This window comes from Corvus cornix, chromosome 2 (assembly GCF_000738735.6).
Source record: "Corvus cornix cornix isolate S_Up_H32 chromosome 2, ASM73873v5, whole genome shotgun sequence".
Lineage (NCBI taxonomy): Eukaryota > Metazoa > Chordata > Aves > Passeriformes > Corvidae > Corvus > Corvus cornix.
The window spans coordinates 44,567,093-44,580,850 of NC_046333.1; the positions used below are offsets into that span (position 1 = coordinate 44,567,093).

Below are 13,758 nucleotides of genomic sequence, written 5' to 3' on the forward strand. Positions count from 1 at the left end.
CTCCTCTTCTGGCCAGGATGGTTTAGCCCTAGCATGACATACTCCCACTAATGTACAGATTATTGTATTAAAATCCCACACCACTCTGCAAGATAGCTCATCACAAAACTACTGGGAATCATGCAGGCAGGAGGTGAGCATCCCATAATGTGACAGATTTTCATTGCAAGCATTGACATCCAAGCCACACTACACTGAAGATTAGAAGATACCCTGAAGAATTCTTTCAGCCTAAGTACTACCACAGAAACAGGATAACCCTAATTTCAGAAAAATTTAATTTCTCTTCAGCTTCATTGCACAAGACATATTTTCTTATCCGTAGCCAGAGCTGAAATACAGAAATGCTGGAATGAAAGTTTAGAAATACCCCTAGGACAGCAATTCTCTAATTCAGAAGGGCCAGCACAGCACAACATTGTGTACTGTGGATCTGTTTCAGCCACTACCTTAATATATCCATGATGAGAATATAAAAAGGGAAGGGAAACAATAAGGTGGGTAGCTGCACCTGGTTCTCTGTTTTCCAACACACAGAAAGAACAGAGAAACAAGATCCACAAGTTAATAATGTTGGTGTGTTTACTCAGAGCAGGCAGTGAGGCATTTTCCCAAAGGAAGTTTAATCTGATATATTTTCTGTTTGGAACAATCCTAATTATTTTTCAGTAACTCTGGTTGACTGGATATAAATATGTTTTTCAGCTCAGTTTGACATAAAGAGAAATAGGAGAGAAGCTTTCAAGACAAGCCCAGTAAAAGACTGTAAAGAAAAGGAGTTTATTGTCTGTATTGTTCAGCTTTTGGCAGATTTATCATAAGCCCAATGCAAACTTTGTACCTACAATCAACAACCAAAACGGATTAAGGGAAATTGCAAGGCCTCATTACATGGAATGAAGGAAAGCTATGCTGTATTTCATTACTCCTATAAAACCTTTCTTTTTGCCTCCAAATTTTTTAAGGAAAATCCTACTTAGATCAATTAGCATATCTAAAATTCTCTCCAAATAGGACAAATTATTTCATGTCAATGATTCTTAAACAATTTAAATTGGGAGAACATTCTTTTGGAAGGGGAATATTTATCTAAGGTGGGTTTTTTTTGTACCTTTTAACCACTTTTTTTTCTATTATCTTATCAGGCTCTCTGGCACCAATGTTTTCAAAGAGAAACAACTCTTGGTTTTGCAAAAATGTTTCACAGCATAAAGTCTGTTGCTAATTTTGTCATTAGGAGTAGCAGCAACGCAACATGCCTAGTTCCCAGCCACAGACAGGCCAGTTATGGAACTTAAAGTGTACCTACACAATAAAAAGATGGTCTTCTCCCTTAAGATTTTCAGTCAATGTCACTCAGCATGACTGATCCAACAGGCTTCATATGACAAGCCTATCCAGCACGTGTAATGTCATGAGTATGTTCCTGTACTTTGATTGTGTGGTGAGTGAGGAGCAAAGGCATTCCTCAGAAAGAAACCGGCAATGCCCAAGTCCCCAGGACATATTCCACCCGCACTGCCCATGTCTCAGAGGCTGTCCAGAGAGAAAGGTGACATGAATAGTTTGGAAAGTGTGCATCTCCTTTTGTCATTCAGTCACAGAGTCATGGAGACGCCAGCGTTATGGCCACTTGAGGGATGCACATTCAGCCACGAGACAGCGAGGGATTATAGTGCCTCCAAGAAAGTAGCTGGGAGCAAGATGTCAAATCCATTCAAAGCACCAGAGGGCCAATGACTAGACAGATCTCTGCAGAAAAGGATCCTGCCATCGTTACAGATCAATAAATGAACTTGAATCACTTGATGCTGTCTGTAGCAAAAACTGCCAAACCCAGAATGCCACACTGAGGTACAAACCCAGGAATGCAGCCGACAAGACACCTTAGAATAATCCTCTCCTTGCAGTGTCCACTCAGAAAGCCTCTAGATGGAATACTGACTGTGGGTTCAGCACCACGTCTCAAGAAGGCCTGGAGCAAATAAATGGAGTGAGCAGGGATTTAGCAACCGTGAAAAGACATGAAGAAAGACTGGCCTAAAGAGCAGAAGATAGAGAGGGGCTGTAGCAGACAGGTACAAAAAAGGCTGCTTTCCAGAGGAAATGAATTTGTTGTCTGTGCGCTGACTAGATGTAACAAAAAGAAATAGGCTTAAACTGCTAAAAAGAAGATAGAACTTAGGAAAATGTTAAAAATAATTAAACACTGAATAAATAAGCAGAGGCAGTCAAGAAATCCTCATGAAGCCTTTTTCAAGGCTTTAATAAATGGATTTGCAAACCTATCTTCTTGACATAGGAATGACAACATCTTGAGTTTCTTCTGGCCCCAAGGTAGCACAGTCCAGCCTATTCCTCATCTCTGCCTGGACTGTTCTCAGGAGATAGGGATAAGCAGGGAGAAGACTTGAGCAGGCTGTACAAATCACATATAAAACCACAATAATACTCTGCCCACCTCTATGAGGCTCTCAGGAGAGAAGGCAGCACTGAGAAGGCAGTGCACCAAGTGAACTGTTCTGGAGGAGAAAAACAAGCCTTCACGTGATAAACTTGTCACCACTAAACTAAATAACAGAAGCCAGTTTAAATCCATTGTCATAACGAAGTGCCAAACTGTGTTTGGTATCTTCTAACAAAATAATTCAGTGGAAAAATTTACTGCACCAGGGAGAAGGTAGGAGTGGTCGTCACCATTATGCAGAATGTAAAAGAATGTAAGATAAAAGTGAAGAGCACAAAGAATGCTTTTCTTAACTGCTTTTCAAAGCTGCACAACATCTCTGCTCTGATGGCGTGCTGCAACCTAAGGAGAAGGTAAAATGCAGTGATTCTTTTGCAGAAGGATAACACAGAGCAAAGAAACACAGGAAGCTCAGCAGATGTGACTGTTACTGTGGCACTTATTGCAGGTTGATTTCCACTCAGTCAAGGTTATTTCTACCATTTTTAAAGACAAATGATATTCAAATAATTTAATTTACTTGTTTACTTATTTGCTTGTACCAAACTTTCAAAAGAGCTGCTTTAAGCCATCCTTTCTGAGGGTATTTTTAACTCAGGTTTTTTTCCCTTCTATGACCTTGAGCAAACTGACTAGCAGCCAATAATCAATACACCAGACAAAACACTATAAACTCCAGGAGGTAACAAAAATCTCTCCCAACATGGACATCACTACTGCTACTAAACCAGAATATATTTCTGTATATACTCAGCTCTAACAGAAAAGATCAAGATTGAATAAGAAAATAAAATCAAAATACTTTCTCACCTAATAAAGAAAATAATGGTCTCCTGAACATGAGCTAAAATAAAATGAAATAAATCTTAATCAAGAAAGCTTCTGCTAAACAGTCAGGGGAGACAGGGTCAGGTTCAAACAATTTCAACAGCAAAAGCAGGAGTCATCTATTTTGTTATGCAGCTTCCATTCACTCAGTAAGGGCATCATTAAATGTAAAAGGAATATTGATGTTACCCTGAGTGCAAGATGAAAAATTTGAATACAGCATTTAAACGATGCTCCTTTTTTTCAAGAATGCTGTGTTGAGTCATTTAAATGGGAAGAAAAATATCCCCAGCAGCAGCAGATAAATGCAGTAAGCCACATCAGTGCTCTGGATCCTTCTGTAACAAGTGAGAAGCACTGAAACATTCATATGACGCATGCCACAACAGTGCACAGTTCCAAAAAGATGTGTGTAACTGGCTGATTCAATCATTCTTGTCTGTAGCTACTATATACATATATGTACAGGAAGTACAGGAAGTAAGACAGAGAGATGGGCAAAGTTTCTGTATTTATTCATATTAGGAAATACAAATTCATCAATTGCTCAATACTCTGAGTTCCTGGTTTTAACTGGGGTAGAGTTAATTTTCTTCACAGTGGCTGGTATGAGGCCGTGTTTTGGATTTATGATGAAAGCTGATAACACAGAGATGTTTTTGTTATTTCTGAGCAGGGTTTACACAGAGCCAAGGCCTTTTCTGCTTTTCATACTGTAATGCTGGTGAGGGGACTGGGGTGCATGGGAAACTGGGAGAAAACACAGACAGAACAGCTGATCCCAACTGACCAAAGGGATATTCCAGACCATGTGGCATCATGCTCAGTATATAAAGTGGAGAGAAGGAGGAAGGGGGAAACATTTGGAGTGATGGCATTTGTCTTCTCTAGTAACCATTACCCATGATGGGGCCCTGCCCTCCTGGGGATGGTTGAACACCTCCCTGCCCACGGAAAGCAGTGAATTAATTCCTTGTTTTGCTTTGCTTGTCTGTGCAGCTTTTGCTTTCACTATTAAGACGTCTCAACCCATGAACTTTCTACTTTTTACCCTTCTGATTCTTTCCCTGATCCCACTGGTGGAGCAGTGACTGAGCAGCCGTGTGGGGCTCGGCTGGCTGGGGTTAAACCAGGACAGTTCCTCATCTTGAAATTTGAAAAAAGATACCGGACAAAAAGTATCAATCAGAGAGCACAGACAGCGAGACCCCCTTCTGGACATTACTTAACCACACACAAAGGAATACTGGCCTGAATTGGAACAGGTGTGTAAATCTGCACAAGCACATAGCTTTTTCACCTGCATGTGGGCTTATTGATAAACTTTAGGTCAAAATATGAAAGAGGCTTTCATGTATTTTGGCTTGAAAACTTCTTATATTCAACACTATGTCTAAATAAAAAGAACCAGCTTAAAAGAGTGATATGTAACAAGGATAAAAGAGAATAAAAATCTAGGAGAATAGCAAAATCACAAACACAGACACATGCACATCACCCACTTCCAAGGAGAGATGGAAAGGAGCAAATATTTCAAGCAAACCCAGAAGGATAATTAGCATGTTCATCAGTCCATAAAGACAGCTACCTACAGTTTGTGCTCATCAAACAAGTCAGAGCTTGCCATCATGTCTTCTAAAAAGATGGTTTTAACTTTCCCATTTCACAGTGATCAATAAATGCACCAACTGATTCATACCATATTCCTCTGATGAAGATGAACACTGGTCTAATTTGCAAATCATAACCTAGACCATTAGCAAATCAAAACTGAGGAAATTCAAGTGAAACAGATAAACCTCTTCTAGTTTTGTTTAGCTGTAACTACTTAAATGAAATATTTACTATCATGCCTGCAGAATAATTAGGAAGCTTTCTCCTCCATTCAGTAGTCAATGGACTGTTAAAATGAGAATGATGTGGCTTCGTCTGAGTGCTCCACCACCTTACTATTGTAGCAGAGTGAGACTGCAAGACTCATGGACTCTACTAGAGATGAGATTTCCTGACAGTCATTAAAATGCCTTGGAAAAAAACACCTGCAAATTTCTCTGATATGATGAGTATAAGGGAATTTTGGGCAAGCAATATTCCAGCCTCCCTTCTTTCTTTTCCTTCAGCTGTGAACCACAGGCACTCTGTGGGGCAAAATTCATTATGGAGATACTACAGAAAAATGACATTTTACTGTAAGATTTTAAACCCACATTTTAAATTTATGTAGAAAAGCCTGCAGGTAGTCAGTTTAGAGGGATGCTGGATAAAATATAGTTTACATTCCACAGGCCATCTGCACCAGTTTAACTGAGCACCCTTCCTGGCCTTCTACTCTTCTCAGCCACCACCAGTGCAGCCAGGCTTCCTAGTTCCTTGCTGTGGATTTCAGCTGAAGAACTTTCCTCCTCTTGTCAATGTCTGTTCAAAATTGCTCTTTAGCTTCATTTGCAACCCACAGACTACTGCTGTGTCCTCTTTGTTTCTTTTTGTTTCTATCATAAAGAGGATTATAAAAACACAATTAAAGCATCAGCAATATTATAAGAATTTGAAAATATAGGCTCCATTAAGTCTTACATGTACAAACATTTTCATTAATGAAAACAGTTTTCAGCACTATTCTGCTCATTTTCACTTAATTGCTGGCTAATGGGGTCTCTTGGTGTGTCACTGTGTGTGTTCTGAGGTTTCTTTCTAAGGGAAAGATAATATAATATTCTGAATTATCTCAGATAAGCTCTCAGGACTGACAGTAAAAGACACCTCATGGCAGTGTCTGACTTTTTGCAGCAGAGTGATTTGAACAAGTGCCATGAAAATTCCCATTTACTCACATTATTTACCACCAATTTTATGGCCAATTTCAATGCCCTATTACAGCTCTCTAGTACTTTACCACAGTATGGAAATTGTTCTTAGAAAGATGAGGGCAAAAGGAAAGAGGAAATATTCAGCTTGTAAAGGTCACTAAGTGAGCAGAATAAGGGAATTCATGGAAGACTTATTGCAAGGATTAAATACTTATTATCCAGTCAGATAAACTATGCAAATATCTTACTAAGGCTGAATTTTAACAACCTTGCTCAAGCTTGCCTAATCACAAGCTTTTCCTAATGTACAAATTTAAGGTATTGTTGTATCTGAAAGAAGGACTGATAAAAGTAACCAGTTTTTTAATATTGCAGTTGTTTAAATGATACTCTTCTAATTGCATTGTTCTTAGCTTGAATCTCAGCTTCAGAAGAAACTTTGAGGAGAACTGAGCAAAGAGTAATTTCCAACAGTTCAGTTTTGGAGATGTATAATAATCTTGCATATTTGCAGCTTGTAATGCACAAGAGGGCAACAGCTTTACAAACCTGCTTGTGACCATTTCAACAGTTCTGCTCTATGAAATGCCACTGTCTACAGACTTGTTTTGATAAATGTAGGTAATGGATACCCAGAGGGTCAAAACAGTTTCTGACCCTCTGGATGGTTTAAGACTCTCAGCAGTACACTGTAATATGCCATCATTATTTTAATCTCTTACAATGACTTAAGCAAAAAGAAAAAGGGATTTTTTTTTCAGAGAACAGTCTCCCTTTTGTAATCATATTTGTTTTTAGTCAAGAAACCATGATTTTTATGCTTTAAAGGCAGAGACAATAATGTCTATAGCTTCTGACACAACCTATTTGGAATTCAGAACAGCAAGGAAGGCAATTAACTGACATTTTTCTACATAATAATATAAGTTAGGGCTCTAAGGCTTTGTCTACACTAGGGAAATTTAGACAAGTTTCTCAATGCTGCTGACACTGGCTTGGCCAAGGCACTGTTAGGAATGTGGAAGGTCTAATGCAGACAAATTCACCAGCCTCAAAAATTGCTATCAGCAATTAAGGCTTTCTTGGAATAGAATGGGAATACCATTCACAGGTATGAATATTTATACACAAATAATCCAAGAACTCATGAGTAAGACTCATCCCCTCTTCGAAAAAATGTTGAATATGCCTATTGTTTAACCAAAAATAGTCCAAAGTAATGTCACCATACTTTCTTAATTTTTTTACTTTGTTAAAGCCTCCATTTCTTTAAAAGATTCTTTAACTTCGAATATCTACTCCTGAAATACTTCTTAAGATTAAGACTCATTTGACAAGTTCCTTTTGAATAAAACAAGGAAGTTGAAAGCTTGAGTTATTTTCTGAGAATGTAATTTTTTCATAAGCATTTCTGTAGAAAAAACCCTAAAAGACACTTTATAATGTGACTTCCCCGCAACACGGATCTGATTCTTTGGTGCCGATCACCACACCACTCAATATTTAAAAGTTACTCCTCCAGCTGAATAGAGCTTTTAAATGGAACTTTTTCTATTTAAAAGCTAAATCATTAAAACACTGCTGGAAGGAATATGGTTACAAATGAGGATATTGGCAGAAATCCAATGTTATTGGGAAGGTAGGATATTCACACTAGTCCACTGCCTGTGGTGATTAATTAAAAGATGTTGGATACCTGAAGCCCAAACAGTTCATTCAATATGATTCCCATTGCAGGAATAACCTGCTTTTGCTGACAAGATATTTATGCAACCAAAAGAAGAAAAGGAAAATCATGATACCAAAGCTCAAAGACACAAAGATATAAACTTTCATGTTTTATTTACAGTCCCAGCTTTTAGTCTGGTGGTTTACATATCAGGAGAGGTGATTTCTAGCGTATAGTTTATCAAGAAATCTGCACAAATTAGATGGTAAAACTGCATAGATCTGAGGCTAAAGCCCCTGTGACTATGGAGCAACAGAAAAGTAATGGAAGAGCAAATGATTGTAGAGAATGTGAAAGATGGCAATGGAAAAGATGGAGGAATGATGAAAACGCTGAATGGTGAGAGAAAAAAAACCAACCCCCAATCCTTGTTTATGTGTTGTTGTCACAGATTCGGTTTGCAGCAGACGCTTCAATTTCCTTGCAAACAGTGTAGAATTTGCCAATAATGAAAGACGTCTTCCCAAAAGCATGAAGGACTTCAAATTACTTGCAATTTTTATATTTGTTAGAATTAGTTTGAATACTAAATTACACATGGAAACACCCTCAGCAAAGTCCACTTCCCGTAATATGCACATGGAGAGACAAATCTTTTCCATCAGCCACACATCCTCCTGACACCTTCTCTTCAGATGCTGGATAAGCATCATGTCATGTACTAAACAATTATTATATTTCCAATTAATGTATTTTCACAAACAACACAAAATTCAATTTTGAGATCTTTCTATGTAACTGGCAAACTCAGGATTAATAAAACACAAGCTTTAGTGAAGCAAGCCTGTAAAATCATCAGATGACACTGAAATCAAGCTAGATTCGAGAAAAACAGCCCCAATACACCCACCTTACAGACTGTGTGCTAAGAAAAAGCTAATAGGTGCCATAGGAACAGAGTCCTGAATTTCCTCTCTAAAATAATCTGTGATGCTCTGTAAAACCACTATGTAGTTCTACTTCATAATATAAACTGATAATATGAACCACGTATTTGTATATGTTGCCATCTTCTAGGTATCAGGACATCCCATCTGCCCCACCTCCCCAACTATATGTAAAAAAATAAAGCACATCAGCAGTGTCATAGTGGTTTTTTGGCTCTTGGGTCAGAGAATCTGTGTTTCTGGCAATCAGGCTGTGAACACATAGAACTGAGCTACACAAGGATTCAAAATCCGAGTAACAAGAACCAAAGATCATGTTTGTGGGAATTCATACTGCTCTATATACCTAACCCTAAATAAAGCCTCTCTGTTTTCAGCTTTTTAACTAACTTAAAACAAAAATCCAAAAAACTCAAAATAGGACTCCGCAGTCTATGAAGTGAGCAGCTGAAAATGGTTCATTAGTCAGAACAAAACCCAGATTATGCAGAACAGACATATTTTACTTATTTTGTTATGTCCTGCTTTGTCAATTATGTATTTATTTAATTAATATGATCTTAACTTCTTCCTGCAAATCTTTGGAAGTGACCTGAATCGGCACTAAATATGTATTGTCTTCAAACATCAGGTAAAAAGGGTAACTCCAGCTGTACATTACGTGTTCTTGAGTTCAAGGAAGTAAGTTCAATACAGCACACTGATAAGGAGTTCACAGCTGTGCATTCATGCCCCTTGTGTAGATAATCTTGTTTCTAGAACAAGAATACAATTGCTACCACACTTTGACTATTTTACTTTGATTCAAATTTTCTCTCATGATGGCAAAATAGAAAACACTTAAATTTGAGTTAGCATGATTTATTTTGGATTAAATTTATGCAGATTAACTTGTAATCCAAGAAAGATGAGTTCCTATTGTAGACATGGATTCCTAAGCATTCAGTGGTTATTAATCAGGTTTTCTAAAGACAAGTTCTTCCTCAAAGTAGTTTCAATATGAAATAGGTAAAATAGATAAACTATTATCTCAAAAAAAGAAAGAAGCTCCTCTAAGGCTGTGCTGGAAGAAACTGAATTGTTTACCTTAATTTTTTACCTTAAAAACTTCATATTTTTAACTATACCATGACTAGTTTGATACCTGTTAACGTTATATTAATTCAGTAAAAACCTTACTGTCCTCTTCTTTAAAGAATACCAGCCACAGAGACCTAACTGTCCTTTGGTTTGCATGAGGATTTCAGAGAGGAAGGTCTTGGTAGAACCTGTCAGCACATGTGCACTGAAGTCCCAGAGGGCTGGCACACGCTTCTTCTCCCCAAGCCTCGTCTTTGACAGGGGGAAAGGATGACACAAGGGTTCACCCATTCTGGTGTTTTACTCGTCCTTCTTAGCATCCTGTGTATATGTCTTGGGACCATCCCAAACTGACAGGACTTGAAGAGTTCCAGTCTGAGGCCAAGAGCCTGCTCTCCCTGCCCTGCAACTGGTAGAAGGCACTTAAGAGAAAAATGCAGTGCTCTTTTAGTTAAGGCCCTGGGTAGACTCAGGTAAACCATACTCAGTTCCTGGCTTTGCAATGGGTTTTCTTCACAAAGCCAGGAAAGTACCTGTGCCTTGCTACAAAACCTCCTGCCACACACAGAAGTGTTTTGAGACAGTATGTTAATGTTTGACAGATGCTAGGACTCACTTGCATGGGCACACAGTGTGGGAAGCAGGACAGAGCTCAGGATGATGTCTGGGAGTAGAGCTATATATCACACTGATGAGCCACAGCTTCTATCTTCCTGAATGTCATCTTTTACACCCTGTGCAATCACTTCATGTGTTTAGCATTTCTACTGCTAGTATTACATGTCTATTTGCACAAAATTTGTCCCTGACATTATAGAAGATAAAGCTATCGCAGTCTTATTGATTGAGCAGAGACATCTACGTGTTTGCTGTTACTATTATGCCATGCAGGTGGATGAACTGACATACTAAAGTAAGAATGGAGAAATACAGAAAAAGAAAATGGGGGGACAAGATGACTCAGCCAAACCTGCAGCCTTGCATATTTCTAAATATTCTATAATCTTCAAAGTTTCTGTGAGAGAACAGAGCTTTCTGGCTACCATTTCAGTATTTTAACTTGAAGACAGCACCTGGCAGGAAGCATTCAACAAACTGAAGCTATGTGTATCATGTTGAAACATACCACATAGACATTATTATGCAGATGCAGGAAGAAAAATACACCTTCATTTTGACAAGGAAACTCAAAACTTTAGGTACTACACAGAAAAGCACACTAAACAATGATTAATAAGTACTTGTCTAATGAAGGTTCTTCCAATGGTGGAATGAGGATGCCATTCCTAATTAGAAAATATTATCCAGCTTTAATTAATCAAAATTAAGAAAAATAATTATATAAAATAATGGCATAGAAAAGTTAAAGCAAGTAATACCCACAGACTGCACAAAAGATTTTTTGGTAATCATATGCTGCTGAGAATTTATCAGATATAACGAGGTAGAGCAAAAGAACTGACCTCCCGAGGACAGATGATTCTCTTGGGACGTGGTGCCTCTTGTTGCAATTGATACACTGTCAAACACAAAAATGTACACATCATTAGAAGATGGCAACATACACAAACTTTTATTCAGATGAGTCTTTTTAGCCAGGGGCTGCAGAGAAAAATGCAAATGTAAAGAAAATGACAGCAAAATGAGGTATTTCAGTGTGTCTAAGTCATTTATATGAAAATTGGTTGTGGACCGGCAAACAAACTCAAGTGATCAGTGCTTTAAACTGTTACAAGTATTATCCTTTTCAATGGGTTTTTACGTTTCTATACCAGGGAAGACTAGCCAGAAACATTTATTAGGTCTGTCTCAGGATAGAACCCCACACTTTTGCATATACCATGCTGTAACAACCCAAGAACAGATTGTTTCCAGTAACACCAGCAGTTTTTGGATAGGCCGAGAAAAAGTTCAGTGCCTGTGAATGGGTTCATCACAATCTCGTAATTTATTTCAAGATTTGCTGGCAACTACTGAGGAGCAAGCAAACATTCCTTTAGAGCAATTATGCCCTATTCGAATGGCCCTGGATCAATTTTGCAAATGTTCTGAGGGCTGCAGGAGAGAGACCAGAGGCTAGGGGTACTTGCTGCCTGGCCCCCAGACTCTTCACTGCATGTATTTAATGAGATCCTCTCCCTCCCTTCCACTCCAGAGTCGTGAGAAGAAGCTGACATGCAATGACAGTAATCAATTCCAGCACAGACAGACTGTCTCTCTGTAACTCCAGTAAAAATCCCAGAGGTTTGGATTGCCTCCCTCGAGAGAGGCCTTCTGTATGCTGACCTTCTTGTATTTGGAAAGATCATGTCGTGTCTATGAATTTTTTTAAAAGACTGAGTTTCCAGGACACATTTATTCACAATGTTAGTGAAGCTGAGAATTATGCCCTGAAAGGTGGTAGATTATGGGAGGAACAGAAATGTCTCTAGGCTTGATAAACACAGAAGCCCTGTTGCAGAAAGTGAATCAAAAAGGTAGGTGTTAGCCCTCAGCACCTTTTTGCACCTTCTGCACCTTCTCTTTAAATGGGGCTAGAAGCAATGAAATCTGGAAAGTGGGGAAATCCTCAGCTTGCACCCACATTTGTCACACAAACTTGATGGGATGTGGAAGCTTTGGGGGCTCCTGCTTTCTGCTCACGTCAAAGTGGAAAAGCCCATAACCTCTTCTTTTCCCGACCCAACCTTCATCCCTGGTTCCTTGGAGGGGCACAGAAAGACAGCTCATGATTTCTTATATTCCCTACCAATTTTAAGGCATATGGATGTGATCCAGCTCTACATTTATACTAAGGCTTTGTATTTACTCTGCATCATTCAGCACTGTCAGATCTCCTGCTACTTTTGCACAAGATTTATGGTAACTTGATAATATTTTGATAACTCGATGATAAATATGGTCTTTCTTACGTCTTGTAATTATGTTACTAAGATTCAAAGACTTCTACTCTTCTTTGATCAAATGACTTGTGTGTTTGAATAAAGTGTCAAACAGTGCATGAAAATTATGTTCAAAAATTACTGATTGTTTTTTAAACCTCTGACTATTCTAAAGCCAAATATAATAACTTTAGAATTAAGTTCTGAATGTCTGAAATCAGCATAACCACTGATTGAGCAAGTTCCTGATGTTAATACTAAACACATCCAATAGGAAAATAACAACTTTTTCCTTCCCCCCATTTCCAGTGGAGAGAAGGAACTCTAAGGATTCAAAACATAGCAAGAATATGATAGCTTCTCATTTAAAGTAAATTATCTATTTCCCCAATTAATTAATTTGAATTTTAATTGAAAAATCATACTTCATAAAAATTCTATTTTTCAATAATCAAATCTCTTAAACATTGACTGACACAGCAAATTAAGCTAGTGGAGCTGTTTCTAAGACAACTTTGAGAAGAGTGATGCAAAACAAGTTGGTCTGAAGAACACACAGAAAGCCTATCTTTGTGATGTGCTACATTTTTGAGAAATGAAAAAAGCAAAGAGCTCTCTAACATGACCAAAAGGATCTCTGAGGCTGATAACACCGAAGAAGAAATGGTGGGGAGAAGAGTCAGCATTTCACAAAACAAAGGAAGGAATGATTAACAGGAAAGGGCAGATACAGACATGAAAGACCTGAAAGCAAACACAAAAAAATGGATGCTTATAGGATGTAGTGGGATAAATCAGTGCAAGGACTCATGATGAGTGCAAGGAAGACAAATCATCTTAACAACTGTATTTTGAATAGACTGGGAAAGGTTGCTGTCATTCTCAGAGAGAGGCGGGTAATTAATCAGCACAATAATATGAACTGAGAAACATATCTGATTTAGAAATACATCAGAAGAAAACATAGTAAGATTATCACTATACAAATAAATAATTACAAATTATATGCTAAATGTGCTGGATGAGAAAATGATCCAAGCACGATCAAGATTGTGAATGGTGGTAATCACAGAAAATG

General features: G+C 38.1%; 1 protein-coding gene across 1 annotated transcript in view; it reads right to left on the reverse strand.

Annotated features, from left to right (window-relative positions):
- The window catches only part of CHN2 (chimerin 2), a 159,630-nt gene that overhangs the window by 74,499 nt on the left and 71,373 nt on the right, over positions 1–13,758 (reverse strand). The window contains exon 3 of the mRNA XM_039571470.1: positions 11,262–11,317. Coding sequence (XP_039427404.1) covers positions 11,262–11,317 — 56 coding nt within the window. The remainder of the gene's footprint in view (positions 1–11,261; positions 11,318–13,758) is intronic.